The sequence below is a fragment of the Mastacembelus armatus genome, chromosome 14 (assembly GCF_900324485.2).
Source record: "Mastacembelus armatus chromosome 14, fMasArm1.2, whole genome shotgun sequence".
NCBI lineage: Eukaryota > Metazoa > Chordata > Actinopteri > Synbranchiformes > Mastacembelidae > Mastacembelus > Mastacembelus armatus.
The window spans coordinates 10,033,448-10,058,105 of record NC_046646.1 but is presented as its reverse complement, the minus strand read 5'-3'; the positions used below and the strand labels follow the sequence as shown (position 1 = coordinate 10,058,105).

The following is a 24,658-nucleotide window of genomic DNA, read 5'->3' as shown; positions in this document are numbered from 1 at the left end:
GAGAAGACACCTCCTTCTTCTCCGCTGATTCAAGGATGATTTGGGAGGAGCGAGTGAGGCGAGGGGAGCCTGTGGCCATCTTTAAAAAGCCTTTTTAAAAAGTAAGTGTTTCAACACTGCGCGAGTTAAACTACAGACACTGCCAAACCAGCAGCAATGTAGGCCTGACAGCTGCAGGTAAAATGATATAATCTAAAATAAATACAGGAGCATGGAAATTCATTCATAACCACGAGAAATAGACTGAGTCTTTATAAACACAAAATATGTTAAATATGTAATAGCCTTGAAAAATGAGAACTGTTGTTTTCGTTTAGTCGTAGCATTAAGTTTGACACCTGATTTTAATCCTTTCATTAAAAAAAGTATCGACGTTTTCGTTAAAATCTATTCATTTTAGTTTAATGCAAGGATATTTTAGTTTAATTCTTATTAGCAACATTAGTCTCAGGCATTTTCAGACTGACACTGTCGCCATCTTTGTTTTGTGGCTACAGTTGCCATGGTTACAGGCGCAACATTGTTGCTCAGCGAGTGATCGCGAGGCTTCATTCACATTTTTACCACGGTGTTTACACTGATGGATGACACTGACACAGGTGTACTACTGTAATGGACATCTACAGGTAGACTTAGACGGATATTGTTGGTAGATGCTGTGGTAAGCATGAGCCTAACAGTTTTATTTTGAACAAGTTAGATTTCACGTTTACTCAACAGGATCTCTCACTTATGAAACTTTTTTTTAATCTCTCTCACTGTGTGTGTGTGCGTGTGTGTGAGAGAGAGAGAGAGACATAGCAAGACACAGCGAGAGAGAAGTTGTATATAACCGCATTCCTCATTACAACCTACATGTGTGCTATAAGTGAGGCAGCTCATTTGAGAACAGCCAACCACAAACATTCTGCAATAGTTCTGAATGTGATAACCAAGGAAACTAGTGGCAGAGTATGCAACAGGGCCTGGTTCCCAGCAACAATACTGAATTTTCAGTATTCAGTATTTCCTAATGTGGTAATGAGCATACAGAGAAGAAAACGCACCGTCTCTAAACACGTCAGGTAGAGATATTTCTCCTTGCCTGTTAGTGTTGTCCATATTAGCCATGAGGTGTGAGGCTCTTTTTCTATCTTAGGGGTAGCTCACCAACTCTTAAATCCACTTAAGCTGATGATGCTTCACTAAATCCATCCAATCTGTTGACTGTCTATACTTAACAGCCCTACTCAACAAAATGTGGGTCAGTAGTTGGTTGTCAAGTGATAGGGTCACTGCCTATCTAGAGAAAATTATTGCGACTTTATAACTCTATATTTTTGAAAAGAACATAAAACTGGATAAGTGCTTGAAGAAGTGATGATTTAATTGAAAAAAATGGAGAGCGACTGGAGCTGGTATTATTGCAATCAGCCTCCAGTGGAGTTTCATACAAATGCAAACCATCGCAACGAGGTGAGAAGCAACTCTGTATGGCTGGAGGGCGATTCAGATCCATACTGCAGCATCAGTGAACCAACAAGAATCAAGGGTTATGGCAGTCGGTCATTTGCCATGGACGCTAGAATGAGACTGGATCATTTGAAGTCTGGGTGTAATTCATCCGTACCTTGCTGTGCATTAGACAGGCTGCTGTACAACTTTAACCGTCAAAGGGACGTCTGGGACAGTGGGCTAAAAGAAGAAGAGTCTGCTTTAGACCTGGTTGAGCTCCTTGACATAGAGAAAGATATCCAGGATGAAGAGAGCTGGTAGGTGCCATAATACCCATAATAATCTAATAATCTGCTACGAGAGTGGGGTTGGTAGAAAGAAAAAGTATTCCCTTTGTTTGGTCTTATTCTGGCCTGACTTTAGAAATGTACAAATGTGCAGTGTTAAAAAGATACAAACCTAGGATTGATCAGTTGCACATCACTCATAGTGAATGACTTGAGTGTACCCGTTTCTTCCACACAGGTTATATGAGTCGCCAAAGAAGCAGGGGTTTGCGGAGAAGCATGAGTCTGCTCTCAAATGGTGTCGACATGTCCTGGATAACCCCACCCCTGAGATGGAGGCGGCATGTCGTGGACTGATAAACAGGCTGGATCAAAGTAAGCAAGCAGCACAGCCTCACTCAGCGCCCAGCAAGGTCTGTGATTAGTACCGTGATGGTTCACCTTATGTCCGCTCTCTGCATTGTCAGGATCAAACAGTCACTTCTACAGACACCCTGCAGTTTTTCATCGCACCAACAATGCAGCTGTTGCCTCTTCTATGGACAAAACATCTGTCAACACAACACAGAATGTCTCTGACAGTTTAGGTAACTTAATAACAGCAGCCATCAGGTCCTCTCAACTTCTTTTTATACAAAATAACCTAAGATGTAGCTTGTAATGCTGATCACTGATACAAAATCAAAAATCCAGAGAGGGAAATATCAAGTTTCATATTAATTTATAGAACCTTGATGTTCATCCAAAAACATGTTATATTATGTTATATATTATATTCACATATCTTGCATGTATTTACTTGCATAGACAACAATCAACTGAGCATCTCCCATGACTCTCTGACCACAAATTACAAACTACAGGATATCACAGATGTCCACATTGTGGCCCGTATACAGGAAGCCAGTGAGTATAAAAAAGTCTTTTTGATGGTCTTGTACACACTGTATACTCATCAAATGTTAGAATGAGGTAACGTTGGCCTATATTTTTCAGGTTTACGACAGGATTATGTCGCTACTCCTATGGGCGTCTCAGAGTCAAAGGTGATGCTTCTGTTTTATTTTAGCACCACTGTTGAAAATATTGATAATGTTGCTCCAAGAAATAAAACTGAGGCTTCATCTTCCTCTTGCTGGCAGCCTGATCTGTTGTCTCCGATCTCTTCCCCGTGCCAGTCACCAACATCAGTAGCTGAGCAGGGCTGCCAAAGTCCAAAACTGGCCAGACTTCGCCAGCAGGTCACCCAATTCAAGCTGCTTAAACTCGCTCAGAGTAGAGGTACACAGAGCCTGCACAGTTACATACAGTTATCTGCTGTATTTCGAACACCCTACTGTAGATTAAGATTGTAATAATACAGTAGCAACATGAACAGACCTTGTGTTGTTGAAAAAGTGTGTGTGAACTAGGTATAATCCTAATGTGTGTTGTGGGAACATCCACAGGTAGGACCCAGTCACCTCTGCGGACCAGCCTGCGCTCCCTCCAGGCTGTTAGGAACAGCCGAAGTTTAGAAACCGATGACTGCCACCCTGATGATCAAATCACGTATCCTCCATCAGGTTTAGATCTGTCCTCACATTAAACACGATGAAAAAGACCTAGTCTGTTAATGTGCTTTTTCTAGAGTGCATCTGTTCCACTGAAACACAGATATATAGCACAGTTACATTAATAAACATTTGTTGTTTCTCAGGTATAACATCCACCAGAATGCTGTCGGGTTGCTGGTCTCCATCAGTTTCTGCGGCGTCCGTGGACTCTAGTGGTTTGTCGCACTCAGTGAGAGACTCCCCAGTCCGGACGACAGCCATCAAGCGACTGCAGAAGTCTCAGTCTCTTAGCCCCTGCAGGATTCCTCACCCTGCTAAGGGATACTTGTCCGTTCATGCTCGGGTCTTTGCTTCACCCGAGAGGTCGACCACCGTAGCTTGGGCCAGAAATGCTCCATCTACACAGTGGTGAGAGGCATCATCAGTGAATCTGTAGTTCAATGATTAAGTATGACAAACATATAAAGAAATTTGTGTTGTACCTGCATAATTATATAAATAGTTTTAGGTTATAGCGGAATAAATGATATGCTGCTGTAGAGAAAGATATCAGACACTGTCTCTGTGTGAAGTTGGGTTTTGAGTCATCTTCCTCTGAAACAGCATGTAGGTAAAAATACATGTAGGTGTACACCTGACAGAAACATCCTGCTGGCCTGTATTTAATATTAAAAAGACATCCAGCTGTGTTATCTCTACAAAACCTTCGAGTATTGTGATACGAGAGTGTTGAAGTCCTAAGAATGTCCAAATGTCAGGCACTGTTGTGTGAATAAAGTAACGTGTGAGACACGATCTGCAGGACTCAGTACTGTAAGTGCTGTGCTGTCAGTGGCTTTGCAAACATGCTGCATTATATATGTGCATAAGGTGGCCTCAGTTTTTAATTTCAGAATGTATCTGTGTAGGTCAGAGGGATTCATGTAAATGTCAGTGCTGATTTGACTGTCTAAGAGCAGTCAATCTTCACTTCACTCTGGTTGATTACAGAATGGGCTTTTTTCTGCAAAGCTGCTGCAACAGGAAGTGTGCAGTTCACTATCATGCAAGAGTAACCTCTGCACAGTATGAAGTGTGCTCATCACCAGGAAACGGGGCTGAGGTTTCTTCTTAAAATGTATACACTGTGGTGGACTGGTAATCTGGCGCACACACTCTGGGGGCCAATTTAGTTGACTTGTTAATATAATTGATTGTTTTTGAAAAAATGCTTTGGCCAATAAATGGGCCATAAAGCAAATAGACAGGAGCAAGTGAGTACATTAGTCCACAGCATTTATTACTCAGCTTGGGTGGGACCAGGGCTGATTTTTTTGCCCCAGTCCAACCCTCTTTAGTGTCATTTATTGCTTTGGTGGTGATGACTGATGTTTTTGTGTAAATAAACTCAACCAATGCATTTTCATTTTCCACTGTTTCCCAGACTTTCAGTAATTCTCAAACACCAGATTTGACTTTGAATAATAGAACTGACCACATTGTCTACTGAAGTTGAAATGCTTTTATATATATGTACAGACAGAGCAGGTAGAAACTGTGACTTGTCTCAGGGGAGGTAATTTGCTTTTACTGTGTCCAGTATGTGACCAGAGCTCCAATTCTGAGTTTACATTGATGTGATTTTCAAACTTTGATTCATTGCAAATCTCTCAAAAGTGAAATACTGAAATTTCTTTTTGTTTCTGCATTTTGTGCTGAAATAAAATCCAGCTCAACATGGACCACAAATAAAACTTTTAAGGAACAAACTCCCTGTACAGATATTTATTGTAAATTGGTAAAGAAATCAGAGCAGGTATACTATTTCAGATAATGCATGTGACATACAAAGAAATTTAGCTTTTAAGAACTTGTTACAGCACAACTCACTGTAGAGAAAATATACAGCCAATGCAGAGCAACACATTGGAACAGTGACATTTGTTGGTCTGCAAACTTTTAGAGTAGTTTGGTGTAAGAATACCCTCTGCTGTTCAGTGTGCATGAGCATGTTTTAGTTAGTTTAAGAATTCATTTGTTGACTGAAGCAGATAAACCAGATAATGCGATTTTTAACAGAGCTGTGTGTTACTCTTCAGTATCTTTATTCTATTTTGTTATTACAGTATATTTGAGGATTTAAAGAGGTTTCAACAGTACAAAACAACTGAACACACACTTCCATTCAATGCACATCATAGTGCACAATACTGGTTCAACATATTAAAGGCAAACTGAAATGTACAATATGCTGTACTGTACCCCACTATGTAGACACAACAGAGCAATTCAACAGTGCAGTAGTAAGCTATAAACATTAACCATAATGTACAAAACAATGTACAATATATTTACCTGAGAAGTCTTGACTTCTCAATTTAAAAAATGTTTTCTTGATTTTGGATATAAAAAAGTGAAAAAGAACTACATGTCAGAGTCCATGTCGCTGTCTCCCCCGATAGATCTGAACTCTTCACTCTCTTCGTCTTCACTGAGCTGGACCTGGGAGAGCACAGCCGGGCCTCTCCTCCGTGCTTCATCTTCCTCATCTTCCTCCTCCTCTTCACTGATGCCATATTCTTCTCCATTTCCTATGCTATGGGGCTGCATTTGACTCCTGCTCTCTGTCTCCTCGTAGCTGCCGTAACTGAGACAAAACAGAAGCAAGTCGGAAAAGGCATGTTAGAGACTGAAATCATCTGGATTCTCAAGTACTGTTGTTGGAGTACAGAGTATTACTTGCACCCGAGCCTATTGTACCTGACATTGCTGTCTTCCATATGTGGCTCATCTGGCCCATCCCCTTCGTATGACATCATGCTCTCATCCTGCTCCATACCCATGCGGGCTGTTTCTTGAGTCCTCCGTGGAGGTGGAGGTCGCACATTCATCTCTCTGTCAGAGTCACTGCCACTCTCCGACAGCTGAATGGCTGGAGGGGGCACACAACACATAAACATCAAATACAAAGGTCTCTAGACGGTTTACAGAAAACTAAATCATTGTTTGTTTACTGTCAGCTTATTTTATGTATATGTCATTCTCAAATACCTAAATCATAACTCATTTCTGTTTGTACTCCCAGTGGACTTACAGGAGAAAGGGTTATCACCCTCCTCTTCACTGGCATCGTCCTCTCCGTCAGACATGAGCAGGTCCTGGTACAGCACGCTGGATTGGGGTGGGCGGTTAGATCTTCTTTCCTCTCCCTCCTCTTCGTCGTCCTCCTCTTCTTCCTCCTGGTCATGCACCCGTCTGCGAGGTGGCAGCAGCATGTCTTCTTCATCATCTTCATCCTCCAGATCTCCTTCTGCATCCTCTGCCTAGACAAGATAGAAAACAAAGCCAGTCAGTTAAGTAAATGAAATTCAGTAAAACAATAATGAATGAAGAATTAAAAACTAAATGAAACCTGTCTTTCTTACAGGAGCAGGTGTCTTGGGTTTGCCATCGTCTTCCTCCTCAAATCCTTCAATGTCCACATCTGACTCTTCTTCCCCTGGTCTTCTGATGTGGCGTCCCTGAGGGATAGGATCATACATGGGAAGAATAACTTCACTCACTTATACTGTCATGTTATCAGCTTTGGTCTAGTAGAGGAAACAACAACTTTTATATGAGTAGGTACAACAAAGTATCTAAAGTAGGTGGGTGCTCTGATGATAGTTCGAGGAGAGGTGGCATGTAGAGGCCAGCCTTATTTTCTGTCTCTCTCCATACCTGCCCCCCTCTCTTCTCTGGAACAACCAATAGAGGTCCATCAGAGAAAAGGCTGCTGGGCTCTCTGGGCAGACTCCCTGAAGGCCCACTGTCAAACACATCAGCAGGCTGGCCAACGCCACACAGAGCCGCACACACAGAGAGACAGGACAAGACGACAGGGGCGAAGGAGAAAACAGAGTTGGAGAAAGAAGACATGACAGTAAAGAAACTAAACTGCAGAGATGAAAGTCTTGAAAGGAGAGCAGTTCAGAAAATGAGTGAAGAAATACAAGGGCAAGAGGAGCACTACGAGGTGTGGCGAGGTGTAAAAGGGAGGCCCTGGCCGCTCCCATACCTGCGGTGTGTATGGCCCCGGAGTCATTGGGTCCAGACTCTCCAGGTCTGCTGCATCTAGAGCTGCCTCTTTAGCAGTGGAGATGTCCTTCTCCAGCTGGGTCAAGTGCTCATCATACTGGAGACACAAAAACAACACTGATTCTTAATTTTTTTTTTGTTTATGAAAGTACTGTTATACACTTGGCTGTAAACCTCTTGGTGAAGCAGTGGTTTACTTTCTAAAAATATGTTTAACATGACAGCTAAGTCTGTTACAGTACGGTCTGTAAACCTGAATGTTATAAATACATCACCCATAAAATATTTAGGTTGTTTCTTAAAATAATAGCAGGAGGGATAATCCTTCATTAATGTATAATCCTTTATAAAACGTATTGCTCCCAGCCCAGCTTAAACACCCCTTGATTCAGACTCAGACTCTACATACGTCTGCCAAGGTCTGCTTGCACACATTGACAATCTCCAGGGCGGTCTTGGTGTAAGGACTGTCGGGCCCTGTTAAGGTCAAAGAGCAATTCAAGTAAAACGTTTTGACATCTTTAATAAAAAAAAACAGAAAATGGGACTGATGAGTGCAGAGGTTAACAGTGATGGTCCATTTACCATTGTACTTGATGCTGTTGGTATGGATCAGACTGACATCTGAAAGGAATGCATCTCGGTTCTGGTACTTGTGTTTAGAGATGTTCTGTTGAACCATGACACACCAAAAGACAGAAAGGAACATTTCCTGTTAAATATCTCTGCACTATTGATTTTATATGTTTACCCAGTGACCCTTATATGACCCTCACCTTGCGTATGGTCTCCAGATCCATGGGGTTTACAATCACCTTATAATAATCAGGCACAAACTTTTTGTTGACAGGATGATGAAACGGCCATGACTACAGAGAAGGGAATATTGAACATTAGCTACAAATTCTTACTATTAAATGTTATGCATTAAAAGTATCCAACCTTCACAAAAAATAAAATGACGGGATAGAGAAATGCTATGAACAGGTCACTCACATCAGGAACCACCATCATTTTCTGGGTCACAATATTGTCCAGGATGAAGGAGAAGGCCACCTGATCATCATCATCCAACAGGGGGTTGATGGCTTTCTCCAGCCTCACCAGCCTGTCCTCCTTCTGTGCGCACACACATACACACACACACACACACACACACACAGGTTTCAGAGTTAATGTTGAAAAAATACCTTAAGGACACGAAGACGTGAAATAAGACAAAGGATCAGCCTTCACACACCTCTTTCAGTTTGGCATCACACAGGTCCAGCATGGACTGTGCCACTTGTGTTATTGGGTGCTTTGCCCCTGGTGGAACAAAAACAAATAGCAGGCGTAAACTAAACATTAAGACCTTGGTCACATTTTAAGTCTATGAGCTTGATAACCATGTTCTCATAATGGTACCATTGTAGGTGGCACTGTTTTTGACGATAAGCTCCACTGCTTCACGGAACTCCTCCCTCGATGGGTACATTCGTTTGCGTACATTCTCCCTGAGTGTCTGCAGGTCCATGGGCCGAGTGATGATCTTATAGTAGTCCTTCACAACCTTGGCATTGACCGGTGTGTGGAAAGGGTATGTCTACATAGAAGGGGTGAAGTTAATAATGATGAGACAGGAGAACAGTGCAGGGGGTGTATGGGAAGAATGAAAAAGGGCGAATGAGTGTGTTCCTGAAAGATCTTACGTTTGGGTGATCCCGCATGTCATTGATAATGCTCTCTAGCACAGAAGACAAGGTCACCATAGGGTCAGTGCGTCTGCGGTGGATGGCCTTGTGTGGTTTCTGTGAACAAATATGACGGATCAGCTAAAGGGAATCTGTATTCAACAAGTGATTAAAACAAGCTATACAATGCCTCTTACATTGAGATAGTCACAGTGCACAGCACTGCCTACACGTCTCTTCTTCTTTGGTGGGAGCTGCTGCTTGGGGAACTTGAGCACTAAAGATTTCCTACGCACCTCATCAGCACTGCAGGAGGAAAAAAAAGTTATAAACCGTAAAGACGTAACAAATTACAGATACAAATTTCGCCTGGAATTCCCCAGGAATTAATTCCATAGAAAGGAAGAACAAGGACAGCCTATTACCTTTCAATGAGCTGCTTGCCCAGCACGATTTTAGTGCCCTCCACCTTGATCAGCTCCTCGTTGTCATTGTGGATGACAGTTTTTTCCAGCTCTTCCTCCTGCTCTTCTGTCATAGCAACTGGATTAGAAGGCGGAGCGTTGGTCTGATAGTATAGCGGGCAGAACTTGTTGGTCCTCATGTGGCCAATGGCTCCACATGCGCCGCACTTCAGCTAGGGAAAAGAGGAAAACATTAAGGAACACGGCAAAGTCTACCTTTGCTATATGATAATACTGAAAGAACAACAGTACAACCTGCTATATTAGCTTAAACTAAAGAAGGCAGACTGGCACAGACTTTGCATTTAGCTCAAAAAAGCTGACGACTAAAAAGTGAAAGAGAGGGATATAGTACTGAATCGGCAGGCTTACTTTTACCTTGAGGTCTGGTCTCTCTTTGACCTTCTTAGCCTTCTTCTCCGGTGGCCCCTTGATTTTGTCCTTCTCTTGGTTTCTCTTAAGCCGCCTCAGCTGCTCCTGAATACGTCGGCGCTCCTTCCTCATCTCTTCTCTGTGCTGCTCATCGAAGAGGGCAAACTTTCGTCTGCAGTGACAAAGACAGTGCTGACTGTTTAACATCCGTTGTGCTGAAGGCATCGATCTAATTAACCTGCGACCTTTCTCCTTTTCCACTTGAGAATTAAACATTAGGTTTGTATTAATTAGACACAGGTCAATAAAGAGCAGACGTGGTTTGTAGAAAATGAGTTTGGGAACTAGAACTCCACCACAGCACCACGCATTACATTCTTTGCCTGATATAACACTGTGGCTATGACACAGTTCAGTGCCAGAACATAAATGCCCACTGTCAGATGAGAAAGACTTACATGAATTCATCATCTTTTGTGGTTCTGATCCTGGTGTAGGCGTCAATGACCGCCGCCTTTCGCACTGTCTCACAGCGGACATATTCTTTGCCGTCCTCATCCTTGAAGGTCCTATAGATCTTGAGACGCCGTCCTGTGGCTGAGGAGTTGAGGCTGGTGACAGACGACGTGTCGTCGTCCTTGTGGGAGCTGTTGGACAAAGAGCTGGCTATAGAGAAAAGGGAAGTGATGCGTTCACTTAGACATGCAAACACCAATTTTTCAACATACACAGCCTATGCAGATAAGTGCTCAGTGAATAACAGACATGCAGACTCACACAAGCCTTTACGCCGCTCCTTCCGTCCCTTGTTGTCACGATCACTCTCTTCGCCCATCAACATCCTCTGCAGCTCCTTCCTCTCCTGCTCCTCCCTCTCACGTGAAAGCTGAGAGCTGGTTTTCTTGTTCTGCAGCATGTTCTCAATGTTCTTCCCCATTTCCTCAAAGTCACTGTCCTCTGCTGAGCTGCTGTCTGTGTCTGTGGAAAGCACCTCTGTTGATTCTAACACCCTGTGGTGGGGAGCAACAAAACATGACTCAAAGTGTGCTCTGACAGAGTCCTGAATAACATCTATGATGCTGAATAAGGGTCTCACTTGTTCTGCAGGTCAAAGATCCTCTGGCACTCTTCCTTGTATCGCTCCTGATGTTCAGCGACTGAGAAACGAGAGCCTCTGGCAAACTTGCTCATTGGTCCCTCGCCTGAACGTGCCTGCTCAGTGGACATGGTTCTAACCACATCAATCACCTCCCAGCGTGAAAGTTTCTTGATCTAACGCACACATGAATACAGAAACACGTTAAGAAACCAGTTAACATAAATTAGGATTTTGAATGTAGAATTAACTAAGGCTCATGGTGGTCATCACTTCTTACCTCTTCCTCAGGAACACCAAACTTTCGCAGCAGCTGCTTGGCATTCTTCAGTGAGAGCCTCCTCAGGTCAGCATCTGTCCCTGTCACAGTCTTCTTGACGGGCTGTGGCTCCTTGTCATCCTGAAAAATAACAGCAAGTCAAACGTTTCCACCCTCTGTACTTACACAGAGCAGAAGATGGTGAGGCAGATGTTTGTCAGTCAGACCTTTTGTTGAGTGGGTTTGTTGGGCACTTTGACGTAGGAGAAACCCTCTCCACATCCTGTAGGATCAGCCACACCTGTGACCTCCAGCAGGCATTTCCCTTTCATGGCAGAAATGAAGGCTCTTGTTGTGTTCCAAGGAGCTGTCCGCACCTAGGACATAAGATGAGACAGCATGGTGTAAACCTGAAATCTGTAGCTCAACTCCAGAATGATTAACTTCGTTATTAGAAAGTGCTTAGATCAATACCTCATCATCAATCTTCATTTGAAAGTCCTCTTCATTCTCCTCCTCTGGAGCAAAGAAAGATTTCTCTCCATATCCAGCATCCTAAAGAGGTCAAATATCTTGTATTTAAGCAGTGTCATAAGGTGATAAAATGTGCTAACCATCAGAACTTATTTAGAGGACGATAATGTCACCTTGAGTCTCTGCTCTGCCACCAGCATGCTATAGTAAGAGCAGCACTGTTCTGGAGACACCATGGCTCTGATCTCTTCTTCTGTAGGCAATCTGAAGTCAGGCTTCAGCACCCACCAGTTAGAGTCCATCCCTGGCATGAGGACAAGATGATTACTAATTTTCTCTTACCTCCAATCTCTGGCCGTTCTTGTACTCATTATTCACAAGTACATTGTAGAAAACATGAGTTGCTGATGTAAAATGCTGTGTATTTGTACCCTATCTCCTTTTTCTGTCCTTAGACTACATCTTACCTCTAGGTAAAAATCCATAGTAGATGTAAAAAGCTCTTTCCCTGCTCAGATTCCTGTCTGTTAATTCAAGGCACACACAGTGCTTCTTCAAACATCTCTTTACAACCTCAACACTGCCCTGACATAACACAACTGGGTTAGGTTAGTCCATCCATGAGTATGTTAATGATGGTTACCTGAACAGTGAACATACAAGGTGAACAGGCAGGATGCAGAATTCATGAATGACTGAAGTATACCTGTACGTTTGAAGTCAGCACAGAGTTTTAGTCGTTTCCTGATGCTGCTCTCTGAGTGGGAGGGAAAAGCTTTTTTTATATCCTCCATGCGGATTCTCCGGGGTCTGTCTTTGCTCTTCCAAAACAAGCGGTAAATGAACACCTGCAGAATACAGATGTGACAGTTGAGCCATTGCTGTTGCTGTGGCTGAGGTTTCTGGGAGAACTCAGGAAAATGAACATACCTGAAGGAAGTCTCTGATGTGGGTATTGGCTCGTTTTGAGTTAGGCCCAGGAACCTCAAACAAGGGGCACTCCTGACCAACTACAAAAATATCCACAATCTCTCTGATGTAATAGCCGTGGCGTGTTCGTAGAACCAAAAAATCAGTCTCTGGCATCTTGTGCAGGTAGATTGGAGCACGGAAAAGGTTGTTTTCAAATGCCTGAAAGACAGAGACATACAACATCTCACTGTTTGCCATGTAACAGACCAGTGATGCTTCATATGTTCATCTAAACTGAATACTAGATCTATGACTGACCTGCAGCAGCTGTCCAGGATGCAGCGATCCTAGGAAAGGGGATGTGTGGCAGTACACAGTCTCTCCATATTTACAGTCAGGTGCTCCAGGATCCTTTCCAGGTTTCTAAAGAATAGAGTAACAGTGACCAAAGCACATTTTAATAACCGACAAACAAGTGATTCATAGAAAATCTATGTCTAAAAGAATAAATTTAATTTGTTGATTAATCAATGAAATACTTTTTAAGATTTCAGAGCAGAAAACAAGGAAAAAAGATTTACCCTTTTGTAGTAGTTTTTGATCTTAGTGGCCATGCCAACTTGCATGATGAGAGGAGCGTATTCTTCACTATATTCTGCCAAGATCAGGTCTCCATCTTTGCCTGTCAAGTCCTGCGGGGTTCGCATGAAGAACATGTCTCCTCCTCCTGATGCTTGCCTTTCCTGCTCTCTCATCTAGATGAAAAAGCATTAACATGCACAGCGCTGGCATTAACACAAAAGGTCCAAACACCCAACAAACTACAGGATTATCTGGTTCACAGAGTAATAATACTTAGTTTGAGCAGGGCTTCACCTTAGCCTTCTTCTTTATGTGTTTGAGCAGCGGCTGGACAGCATGGGGGCCTGGCTGAGCCAACGCTCCAAATGAGTATTTTTTCAGAGTTGGTCGGTGGAACTGGCGCAGCTTCATTGGTCCCATGTGAGTGGGGAAGAATGGCTGCCTCAGCTCCAGTGCTGGGATGGAGTGCTGTTAAAGACAGAAAAGGTACTCATTCTAATTATACAACACTCTACACTACACCGGTTTTTGGCTTACACTTCACAAGATACAGCTCTGTGTTTGCTCTGTACCATTTTTTTTAGAACTCTGTCACGATGTTTATATAATTAGATAGATAGATAGATAGATAGATAGATAGATAGATAGATAGATAGATAGATAGATAGATAGATAGATAGATAGATAGATAGATAGATAGATAGATAGATAGATAGATAGATAGATAGATAGATAGATAGATAGATAGATAGATAGATAGATAGATAGATAGATTCTACCCCATATTTTGTTTTTGCAAGTTGCTTCCTACCTGAATGATGTTTCCACCGAAGGTCCCTCTCAGGCCTTGCTGTTTGGGATAGTAGAACTCATCGTTGGACAGGTTCCAGGGATCCTTCACTTCAGGCTGCGACATGTTCTGAGTTGAGAGAATTCAGGTCTCACACTGAGCATTTTTTTTTTTAAATGTATGTTTGAAATTGTTAGGATACTATTCTCAATCTATGCTTATACAGAATATACTCACATAGTTATGCTTAAACAACAATTCTGAAACCTCAGATGCAAGTACCCTGTTAACTTAATTTCACCATAATTGCTACTTCATTATGTAACCTTGATCTTTATTGGGGACATATTTTGCCATTTCTTGTTTCAAATGACCTGTATTGTCAATGAAGAAGCCCAGCATATAATCTGCCATTTCTCATAATCAAACGTGCTTCCACCTGCCCTGATGAAGTGGCATACCTGCTGTGGCTCATCTTTTATCACCCCAGTCTTCCCAAGTAGGATGCGGCTCTTTTTGATTGCAGCTTCCTTCTTGTTCTCTTTTGATGGAGAGTGGGATGTTGTTTCCTCCTTTTCATTAGGAATTTCTACAAGACACAACAGTTTCTGAGGTGTCAAAATAAATGACTAAAAATAAACTGCAGCTATTGCCAATTTGGAGAAAAAACAAGAACAGAAATGAACATACAGCCTGAGAAGATAAAGTTTCTGAATACACTGTACCTAGAATGATATTCTCATCATTGGGATCCAGGGTCAGAACAGGTGGCATAAGCATGTAATCCATTTCCTGGTCATCCCAGATAATGTTGTCTTCCCAGCGTCCATACACTAACTCTTCATTGTCAATGGGGAAAATGGAGAACCAGGGACAGTCTTCTTCCAGAGAGGCTGCAAAAGAATAAAAACAAATGACATTACATAAGATTAGAAGTTACCCAGAGATAAAAGGGTCTGGATTCCCAAGATTATTATTTGTACTGTAACCTAAACTAAACTCACTTTGGTTATCATGGCTGTTTTTCTCCCGTTTGGAACCAGAAATTGAAGGGACTTTGGGCATTGGTGGGGGTGTAGGTGGCACTAACTGGGAATTACTTCTTGTTAGACCTGTAAGGATAAACATATTATTACATTTGTTTAACACCCAAGAAACATTTCAGCATGATGCATGATTTCAGAATGTTGCTGAGCATTTGTTTCTATTGCTGCTACAAGGTATTTCAAAGCAGGCAGTTTGCATCATAGAAAGGTACCCAGTGTAACATATTTTTTTGTGCATCTCACCCTGCTGTGCATTATAGGCATTGGCATTGCGGGTCATGCTCGAGGGCAGCCATCCTGCCAGGCTGGCTCGCTGAGTCTTGGTGCCCTTGTGTTTTACATCCTCTCCATTCCAGATAATATCGTCCTCCCATTGCAGTTGCGTGACCATCAAGAAGAGCTCATTCTCAAGAGCTGTTCTGTCTTTATCTCCATCATCATCATTATTATCATCATCCTCATTTTTATCATTGTCATCCTGCCCCTGAAATTAATAATATATTTTTAAGAACATCAGTTACACAATAAGTATAATTTCCCAGTTATGGCTACAGATGTCATGTGACTGCATACCTCTGGAGCAGTTTCTGCTATTTCCGTAGGTGTGTCCTGCTTCTGAGGTTCAATCAAATCTTTTAGCTTGAACCCATAGTTGAAATTGCTTCCGTCCTCTGGCACACCTAACATATCGTACCACAGCTGGGCTGGACCATATCTCCACTCTGCTACTTTAGGTCGAGACTCTGCCTCCTTGTCACCATCACCACACGTTTGTGAGAATTTTGATTCTACTGGAGCCATCATTGTTATCTGGAAAAGGTTAAAAAAAAAAAAACCAAAAAAAAAAAACCATGTGAACTGCTGGATCTAATTATACATTGCACAACTACTACTGGCTGACATTATAAGAACCTAGAATAGCCTGTAACAGTGGAAGATTTACCTCATCATCAGAGAGGCACTGCTCTGGGGGTGGAGGGAGTGCATACTCATAAATCCATCCAGATTTTTTCTCCTGGCTTTGCTCTGCAGGCTCCCCTTCTGGAGGAGGTGTCCCAGGCTGAGGGTCCCGGTGCTTCCTCTTCTTCTTCCTTCGGGCACTCCTCCAAACTGACGGCATGTTCTTTCCAGGACCGAACAGACGTAGAAACCTAAGCACCTGGTTGGGCATCCAACACAATGGGAGTCAGTGCTATCCTTGGTTTGAAAATTATGATAGAATAAACCTTTTGCATGCCTAATGACAAGTTACGCTTCAGTAAGAAGCTTTACCTTTCCAGGCCTAAACTCTGGGAAGAGCTCTGTGACACTCGGAAGTGCTTTGGCAGCATCTTTCTGCATGATGCCAGCAAGAGGGAGGTTGAGCCTATCTGGGGGGCCTCCAGCCCCTGAGCCCTGGCAGGGACGGTCAGTTTCTGACTCAGAGTCTGACGAGCTGCTGAAGTCCACTTTATCACCCGCAGAGGATGGAGCAATAATGGAGGGTAGGATGATGCCATCACCCTCTTCCCCAACTGAAAGAAAGACAGCAACAGAACAAAGCAGGTGTAGATATAATCAGATTATACACTGTTAACTCAAGCCTTTGTGGAAAGGGATATGAAAAACACAATTTTTATATAGACGCTAATCATGAGTAAACATGCCCTTACCATTTGTGCTCTGAGAGGAGGGTTCCTCTTTCTTGGCAGATGTATGAAGACTAGGTGGTGGTGGTGGAGGCATGAGCTTAGAATCAATGTCCTCACAGTCAGCATCATAGTCGTCCTCATCATCTAGGATTAAAAAATAAATATTTTTTAATATAAGTAACAAAATAACATAGAATCCAACAATATTGTGAATCTTTTAATGAAGCTGTAAAACAATCACCTGTTTTCCTGCTGGGCTGCAAAGACCCCATGGCCTGACGGTACTTCTTTGTCTCATCTTCAGCAACTTCACTAATGTCAGAATAATCAACTGCATCTTCAGTGCTTTTCACCCAACCTGAATGGGGTAATATATTCAAATTGTCACCACATATCTTTTCTTGCCACATTAAAGCAAAGTTCCATCATATATTAACCCTCACCATCTGCATCCACACTACCAGTCTCTCTGTTTTCCTCTTGATCAGCATCCTCATTGGCAGTGATCTCTGTAATAAGTGAGCCCAGACCCAAAGTACCCAAACCAGCCAGATGCTTTTTGGACTCCTGGTGTAAGGAGAAAGGGCAGAACCAATTATAGTTTAAATGCTATATATGTTGAAACGACTTTGACATGAATTAAACATTGCTGTAAAAGTATCTATAAAAACACCCACATTATCCAGAACACTGTCATCCTCTAACTGTCCATCTTCGTTGATGTTTCCAAAGAGGAAGCCAGTTAGAGAGAAGGGACGATCTTGGTCGTCATCACTATCTGAGTCAGACATCCTAAAATGTCATGAAACATAACAATTACAGTTTAGGCATTTGGCTCATAATACTCTCAGCGAGCTGTGGCATTAATAAGACTCAACATCCCTGAATGATGGAGCATAATTGATGTCACCATACTGAATAGATCTGCATACCATCACGTGTTTTCTGTCTCAAAAGACTTGGCTAAACCTCTACTCTAAAACAACCATCCTATGCAGCGTTGGTTTGTGTGAGCATTTGTACACAGGTTTGTTTTTAACCTATACAGCTGTTCTGCTGTGAAGCTCTGCCCTTTGTCTGTGTTTGTGTGTGTACTGTTTTCCACAGCAGCATCCTCCGTGACTGGCGTGGTAACATAAATAAAACACCATGAATGCTCAGTCAGTGAAATATCACTTTGTCTCCTGCTGAAAGTAAACGTCTATGTTTCCCAGCGTCGCCATGTTTATGTTTTTACTAGTTAACCTATAGTTTATTTCTGCCATTAACACTGAGGAAAGCAGTACCTTCAGTTACAGTTACCTAGTTCACATTGTAACTCCAGGTGCGTTTCACTAACGTTAAACCTTGTTGAGATTTTTGTAACGTTATTAATTTTCTTATTCTCAATTATAAGAATGAGCGGGAACAATGCTTCTCATTTTTAACCCCAGGCTTTTTAACGTCAACAGAATCTGTTAGCATGGCTCGTTAACGTTAGCTTTGCTCGCTAGCTATAACTACGGAAAAAATATAAGAAATTCCATGGATGCAACACACACGTACCTTGCGCCACTTCTCTTCAGATTTAGTGAGGTTGTTTTTGGTTAGCGTTACTTGTTACCCAAGTCCAGGCAGCTAACTAGCTAACGTTAGAGTTCAGCCTGGAAAAGTGAGTTAAGCTAGCTCATGGTAACAAAACAATTACAATCTATATACGTCAAACATATTTCGCCCCTATCAGCTTCGTGAATCAAAAGACACCCACACTGTAATGTATTTATTCCAGTCTTTACATAGCCAGGTTCGATGTAAACGCTTGTTTTTATTTGTTCCACACACTAAATGGACTGCAAACACAATCGAGCTAAGCTAATCGGATAGCATCCGGGTCCCAATGACCCGGATGGAAAGTATGACGCACCTTGGAGCTCCCATTAACGTGGTGACGTAACAAACGAGGTTGCCACAATGAAGACGAATCGTCAGTGGTATCAAAACATTATTACTGGACAGCATGTAAGTACGCATAACCTAGTGCAGGTGTGTTTTAAAAGGGAAGTTTCAATTATGCTGAATTGCATTGAATATAATGTGAATTATTTACATACATCTTCATATGACAGTGATTCTTATGCTGGACTTGCCACACACTGAATATCCCTCCCAGAGAAGGCCATTGATTCCTAAAGATAAGATTTTTATTCTTGCATAAAGTAGATATTAACTTACGAACAGATGAGTATTAAGTATATAATTCTTAAATAATTAACACTACATAACTACTAACATATTTAATCTTAATTAACCTCTCTAGGTTTAAGATTGTGCCCTTTTAGTTGGCACATTAACTAACACTTACTGTAAATAGTGTGACCTTTACAAGCCATGCACACTACGTCCTCGATCCTGTCCACTCCAGTGTTAACTTAAAGTTTAAAGAGTTCAACTTTTATATAGCTAAAAAAAAAAACAAACATGTAGTAACAGTTTAGCCAGTTTTAATAGTTTTAAAACACTTGGTTTGGAAAAAAGTACAAAAGTGATCCTGGACGCCACAGTATGAAACCAGCCCAATAATGCAAGGTGAAAGTTGTGTTCCTTTAAAAAGCATCTTCTACAGACGTTAATTTCAACTGGCCTTACCATACACATACTGTACTCACTAAAACAGATACAAGCAATAGTTTAAATACAATGGCAGACCCCAGTAATACATTTACAAGTGATTCTTAAAAAACTAATTAAAAGGGGTAGGCAGGGGGGTGAATCTGACCACAACGCCATCTTGTATCTGGCAGTAACATCATGCGTCATTGCAAGTGCTCCAATAAAGAGAAACAGCAAAGCACTACAGCTTTCACACAGTGAGAAGGAGGGCGGCAAGGTGTTTCTCTATCACACAGCCTTTCAAAATTCATTGGTTGTTTCATGAATTGTTACTGAGAGTTCTCTATTGTTGAGCAGGAGCTCAGTGGTCGCCTTTCCCACGTTTGCATACATTAAAATTTGCGCAGGATCTCCATGGAGGAGAACTTGTCTTCCACAATCGCATCCATTTAGAAAAATATAACTAAAGGCTATTGAAGAAACCCCCAAAATGTGGGATATTCTTGTAGTATGTTGTGAGGAAATAAAAAAAGCTAAGAAATACAGTTGAATAAATAAATTGCATGACATCCATAAAAATTAAGTGGATACACTGAGTCAGACAGAATGCTATCCACATATGCACACCATGCTTTTTGTTTTGGCCCGGCAGTGTTAAGAACGAGGGCTCCATCCTCCACGCCATCCAAAGACGCATCCTATGATCCAGTGGAAAAGTTGCCATAAAATATCTAAAATATGTTGACATTTAGAGAAAGGTTTCTTTGATTCAACAATCGATATCCATGTACAACATGGTCTCTGGCTTTACCAATTAAGAAGTAATCAATGTCAATGGCAATGAGGAAACACAGGAGAGAGACCTTCACAGTGTTACAATGAAGCCGCTCTGTGTTGGTATCCGCTGGCTGGCCTATTGTTAGGGCAACAGCAGTGAGCTTCCTGTCCGGTCAAACTTTTTTCCTTTTGAGAGGGCAGCCACTTGTTTCATCAATTCCCTATTCTTGGCCTGTGGAAACAAAGGGTTAACTGTGTTAGAAACTAGATATATAGTTGAAAGTTTTAGTACCTTCGTGGAAGCATCTGTAAAATCACAGCGTACACTACAATTTACGTGACATCTTGATTGTAGTCTACACAGTAGCTAATTCTAAGAAAGCACAGGCTGAAATAATTTCTTTTTCATGACTTACCCTTCATTAAGCCGATGTTACAAATGAATGACTTTTGACTAAACATGCCTTCAACTACAGTGGTGAAAACATCCTTGACACATTTAGGAAGTTAATGGCACAGGGTTTGACAGGAAATCACTCAAATGACACACCCACTGTATCCATAACAACAGACTTATGCAACATGTGCACCATCCATGTATGTACAGTGGCACATATGTAGGGGATAGTCGTAATACAGGTCCAGTGAAATTTTTCAGCATTTATTTCCTGATAATGATAAACCAAAGACTGGATGTTAATTGTTTCTGGCACATAAACTCAGAAATAGACTGGACTAAAATTAAAGATCCACTTTAGTAATGAACATTTACCAACCACCTACTCTGTGTTTATATGGAGTTTCTTACCTGCTGTTGCTCCATAGCCTCTTTGTGTGCTTTCTCCATTTGGTTCATCTTCACTCTCATATTGGATTCCTGATACTGAAAGTCCGCTTTGATCTCTGTGAGCTAGAGGAGAGTTTTAGAATCAATACCCCAAAGAAATAAAGCAACCATTGGCAATGAAGCTTGACTCATTAGTGCAGGAGATCTGTGAGGCTGATAATGTACCTTTCGGTCCTTCTCTAGGATGGTCTGATCCCTTTGCTGCAGAAGTCTCTTCAGTGACATCACTTCCTCCTTTAGCTGGCTGATGAGAATAAAGTTGTCCGTTCCTCCAGAGTCCATCGACTGGGTGATGGAACTACTGATGAGAGAAAAAAAGAGTATGAGGCTAATACTGAGATGGCTAGTCAACATGTGGGGGAAAGTTAAGGAGGGTTAAGCCAAAAAGGATTTACATTTTTATGTTTTCTCAAACAATTACAACAAATATTGTACCTGTCCCCATTGGATGGCTTCATTTCCAGTTTTGGTTTCTTCTTTGGAGTCTCCTTCTGGATTGAAGACGATTTATGGCTGCAAAGAAAATCAGATGGCAATGTAAAATCTACAAACTCCACAGTTGGCACAGTTTTCTCAGGTACTTTATGTGGATCAAATATGAAAGAAGGTTTTACCTCTGCTTCCACAGTCCCTGGTCTTGTTCAGGACTCAAACTCCCACTCAATCTGTGGAAGATGGTTAGGCTTAGCAAATAACAGCATACACAAACAAACCTTCTCACAATTCTGTGCTAAAAAACAAAACAAAACAAAACAAAAAAAAAAACAAAACAAAAATCAACAGTCTGAAGGAGCAGCCTGGGAATGGAACTGTAAGAAGGAGAGGCGACACAACAGAGGGCATACTTGTGGTGTGAGCTACTGTGTCTGTGTTGGTGATGGTGGTGATGATGGTGCGATCTGGAGTGATGGTCTTTCTCATTCAGAGATGAGGAGTTGGAGGACCCGAAGCCCTTTCTCTGCTCCTTGGTCTTCTGCAGGACTCGGCGGTAGGACAGAGTACAGAGCCAGCATAACAGTTTCCCATCCACCTGTAAGAAAAGGTAAGAAAACATATAAAACACTGTTACACCCTGACTGTTTAATAAGACTACATGTGTGTCAGCTTTATACCTTTCTCCTGCCTTCCTCTTTGCGGTCAAAGGCGCACTGCTGTTTGCACTGCTCGCAGGTCTGTGGAGGTCCATATTTCTTCTCTGAGTTAGTACATCGCTGGCACTTAGTCCCAATAAATGCTGCAATGATGTTACAGTACTGGCAGGGCTTGGGCTGTAAAGGCAGACAAAATACAGTGTTAAATGTTAGCAAGGTAAATGTGTAATTACAATGCTATTTTAAAGTGCAAACTGAATCAGTAAATGCCAACTAAAGTTAATAACGGGTGAAACTCACAGTTCCAAATTGTTTGACGTTCTGGGCACATTTCTTGCAGATTGTATTGGTTTTACTGTAAAGAATAAACATTTTACATAAAGCACATACAAATTCACTGTATTAGCATAAGCAAAAGATGGAATTCATTACTGGGTGTTCACATCTCACCTTTCCTGCTGGAACTCCGATCTGCAGTATGTGCACTTCACTATCGGGTGTGCGATGCGACACTCCTATGGTAACAGAACCAATAACCTTCATTAAAGTTTACTGGCAAAGTGTTTCACATGCTGTTTGATAGACAGAAATACTTATATATGATATATAATATTATATAAGTTATTCTATACATCAGCACAACCTGATGTGTGTTGATCAATACCTTTTGGCTAAAACGTTTGTGGCATGTGCATACAAGACTGACTCTGAGGGCAGATAAAAACATTGCTGGATAACTATAACTTTTCTTGGCATTTTAAAATATTTTTAAAAATCCTCCAGAGAGAACTCTACATGTAACTGCACCATAGTGTTCATCAGCTGATCTTGTGCTTTAACTATCCCGTGCAAAGGAAAGTTCTCTAAATCCAGGGGACAACTTTCTAAAGTGACACCACTTTCCAGTTTTGTGTGCTCCCCTTGCCTTGAGAAAAATCAATGCACTCTGACTGTGAAGTTAATAAACACATGGCAACAGAAAACCCTCGCCCATTATGTAGCTTCTCTTACATAAAAAGGTCTGTTCATCGGCTGCAGCTCCACATTTGAAGCTCAGCAAGAGCAACAAGTATGTACATTAATGGCAGTTCTTCAAGCATGATGATCCCAATGCCCTATGGGTAAATATTCAGCTGGAATTTATGAATGTCATTTTAACAAACAGCATGGTCATACACAGTGATCTCCACAAGGTTACAGTTACTGTATTAGGTTGGAAAGATCAAGGCTGTTACATAATCTGAGTCCGGCTAACTTGCTGCCTTTCTGCAACAACAACTGCACACCTCTACACTCTTAAAGCTCCGAATTGTTTGTGTCTTGTTTACAGTCATTCTCGATCACACACACACACACACTCCCAAACCTTGCACAGCTGCTGGCCCTGCGACAGCTCCTCGAAAGGATACCGCTGGTTACACTTCGTACAGGCGTACAGAGCCGACGTTGCCATTCTCGCCCAACTAATGTCACCGAGCTAGATGAGGTTAGCAGAGCCCAGCTGGATTAACAAGCGCCTTTTCCCTTCCAGCGGCTTGCAAACTGAGATCCAGGAGCACCCAGTGCTGGCATCCAGCGTTAGCCGACGTTAGCTAGCGGGGCTAGATAGCGCAGAAACAGCTCAACGTTAGCAGGAGAACAATAAACTCCAAATATCTGTGACCGCTCACTGCTCAAGCGCTACCCGCTCACACTAACTTCAGCTCGTCCGTCAGCTATGCCGCCACATAGGCAACTCGTCAATACGGATCCGACTATTTATACGAAGTTTCCACTATTCTCGCCAAGAAAGGTATTTTCCTGTTTTCCTTCTCGCTTTTTGTATCGACGCCGTCGTCGTCATGTAACCGGAAGTGGCCCGCGGCTCCAGAAGAAGAAAGGAAACCTATCGCGACACAACATCCGACCGCGGGATCTCAGTTTGAAAAGCTTGGAGCCAATCACATGTCTGGATTCATTCAGCGCTGTCCCGCAGCATTTCATTAACTTACTGGGTTTTTAATTATTAGTAGCCCTAAAGTAACGATCACAGTATTCACAAACTCAATCAATCACCAATTAGGACACTTGGGTTGTTATGTCGCTCTTCTTGCGTTGCTAATATCTTTTTCTATGTAATTATTTAGTCACTAGTGTCGGCATAGTGTTGTACTGTGATTTTTACCATGTCTATCGATATTGTAATAACACTAAGCTGAGGTGTGTATGTACATCTGCCAATCCACACTACACGTGTGTTTGTTGTAAATGTATATTTTTTCTGTTTGTATTTATTGTGCTTTATTGCGTTTGGCCGTCCATTGACCCCACATTCACTGAAATAAAGTTTCATCCGGTCTGATCTTCTTTGGCACAGGTCACAGAGTGTGGACCTGTAGGTACAATGATAAAAGCAGATGCTGAAATAGACTCCAGCAGTGCTCAGGAGCTAGTCAGACTTTTAGAGGTGGTGCTCAACCCCTATGAGGTTTATGTTCATTTATACAGGGCCTTCTGCCCAGGGGTCTATCTCCATCACAGTCCTCCTCTCTGCTTCTCTGTGCTGTCAACCAAATAACAAACTTAACATCCAATCACAGAATCTGTAATCTAATAAAAGACATAAATTGAACCATACAGATTTATATTGCTCTAATTGTTATGTGTAATGCAGTAATGACTTCTCTTTCTCAGCTGAACCTGCTTGTTTTCTTTGGGGGGAAAAAACCTCTACCTTTAATGT

The 24,658-nt window shown here is 41.9% G+C and overlaps 3 protein-coding genes and 1 long non-coding RNA gene across 9 annotated transcripts; 2 read left to right on the top strand and 2 right to left on the bottom strand.

Annotated features, from left to right (window-relative positions):
• The first annotated feature begins 129 nt into the window (after positions 1 to 129).
• On the top strand, positions 130 to 4,996 carry LOC113143630 (SLAIN motif-containing protein-like). Its single transcript, XM_026329417.2, has 9 exons — positions 130 to 177; positions 1,625 to 1,751; positions 1,960 to 2,096; positions 2,189 to 2,308; positions 2,529 to 2,627; positions 2,718 to 2,767; positions 2,864 to 3,002; positions 3,170 to 3,286; positions 3,421 to 4,996. The coding sequence occupies exons 3-9, from the start codon at positions 2,054 to 2,056 to the stop codon at positions 3,687 to 3,689; spliced, it is 837 nt and encodes a 278-aa protein (XP_026185202.1). The 5' UTR covers positions 130 to 177; positions 1,625 to 1,751; positions 1,960 to 2,053; the 3' UTR covers positions 3,690 to 4,996.
• Positions 4,997 to 5,026: 30 nt separating this feature from the next.
• On the bottom strand, positions 5,027 to 18,503 carry taf1 (TAF1 RNA polymerase II, TATA box binding protein (TBP)-associated factor). Of its 6 annotated transcripts, none has more exons than XM_026329412.1 (41): positions 18,178 to 18,497; positions 17,310 to 17,424; positions 17,076 to 17,199; positions 16,874 to 16,990; positions 16,654 to 16,776; positions 16,274 to 16,515; positions 15,945 to 16,160; positions 15,575 to 15,811; positions 15,245 to 15,485; positions 14,960 to 15,067; positions 14,681 to 14,848; positions 14,417 to 14,544; positions 13,977 to 14,084; positions 13,460 to 13,633; positions 13,165 to 13,338; positions 12,902 to 13,006; positions 12,602 to 12,802; positions 12,378 to 12,519; positions 11,845 to 11,975; positions 11,672 to 11,752; positions 11,425 to 11,574; positions 11,219 to 11,338; positions 10,939 to 11,114; positions 10,620 to 10,852; positions 10,301 to 10,508; positions 9,849 to 10,014; positions 9,432 to 9,643; positions 9,204 to 9,312; positions 9,025 to 9,123; positions 8,741 to 8,918; positions 8,574 to 8,641; positions 8,330 to 8,452; positions 8,110 to 8,202; positions 7,919 to 8,003; positions 7,743 to 7,810; positions 7,314 to 7,430; positions 6,977 to 7,084; positions 6,682 to 6,777; positions 6,351 to 6,579; positions 6,017 to 6,188; positions 5,027 to 5,903 (listed from the first exon to the last, which is right to left on the bottom strand). In XM_026329412.1, exons 2-41 carry the CDS (start codon positions 17,421 to 17,423, stop codon positions 5,681 to 5,683), a joined length of 5,967 nt encoding a protein of 1,988 aa, XP_026185197.1. In that variant the 5' UTR covers position 17,424; positions 18,178 to 18,497; the 3' UTR covers positions 5,027 to 5,680. The 6 variants fall into 6 exon arrangements, with proteins under 6 accessions (XP_026185197.1, XP_026185198.1, XP_026185199.1 ...); XM_026329410.1 differs by having other exon boundaries at positions 5,681 to 5,903; positions 9,843 to 10,014; positions 18,380 to 18,503; XM_026329409.1 differs by having other exon boundaries at positions 5,681 to 5,903; positions 9,843 to 10,014.
• LOC117152718 (uncharacterized) lies at positions 6,100 to 7,880 on the top strand. Its single transcript, XR_004463204.1, has 2 exons — positions 6,100 to 6,227; positions 6,342 to 7,880. It is a non-coding gene; the product is annotated as an uncharacterized LOC117152718 (long non-coding RNA).
• A 592-nt stretch (positions 18,504 to 19,095) lies between the features above and the next one.
• On the bottom strand, positions 19,096 to 23,796 carry fam76b (family with sequence similarity 76 member B). The gene is made up of 10 exons (XM_026328229.1): positions 23,303 to 23,796; positions 22,387 to 22,451; positions 22,237 to 22,291; positions 21,958 to 22,113; positions 21,691 to 21,875; positions 21,460 to 21,510; positions 21,281 to 21,358; positions 21,011 to 21,146; positions 20,807 to 20,908; positions 19,096 to 20,230 (listed from the first exon to the last, which is right to left on the bottom strand). Exons 1-10 carry the CDS (start codon positions 23,387 to 23,389, stop codon positions 20,141 to 20,143), a joined length of 1,005 nt encoding a protein of 334 aa, XP_026184014.1. The 5' UTR covers positions 23,390 to 23,796; the 3' UTR covers positions 19,096 to 20,140.
• Positions 23,797 to 24,658: the final 862 nt, after the last annotated feature.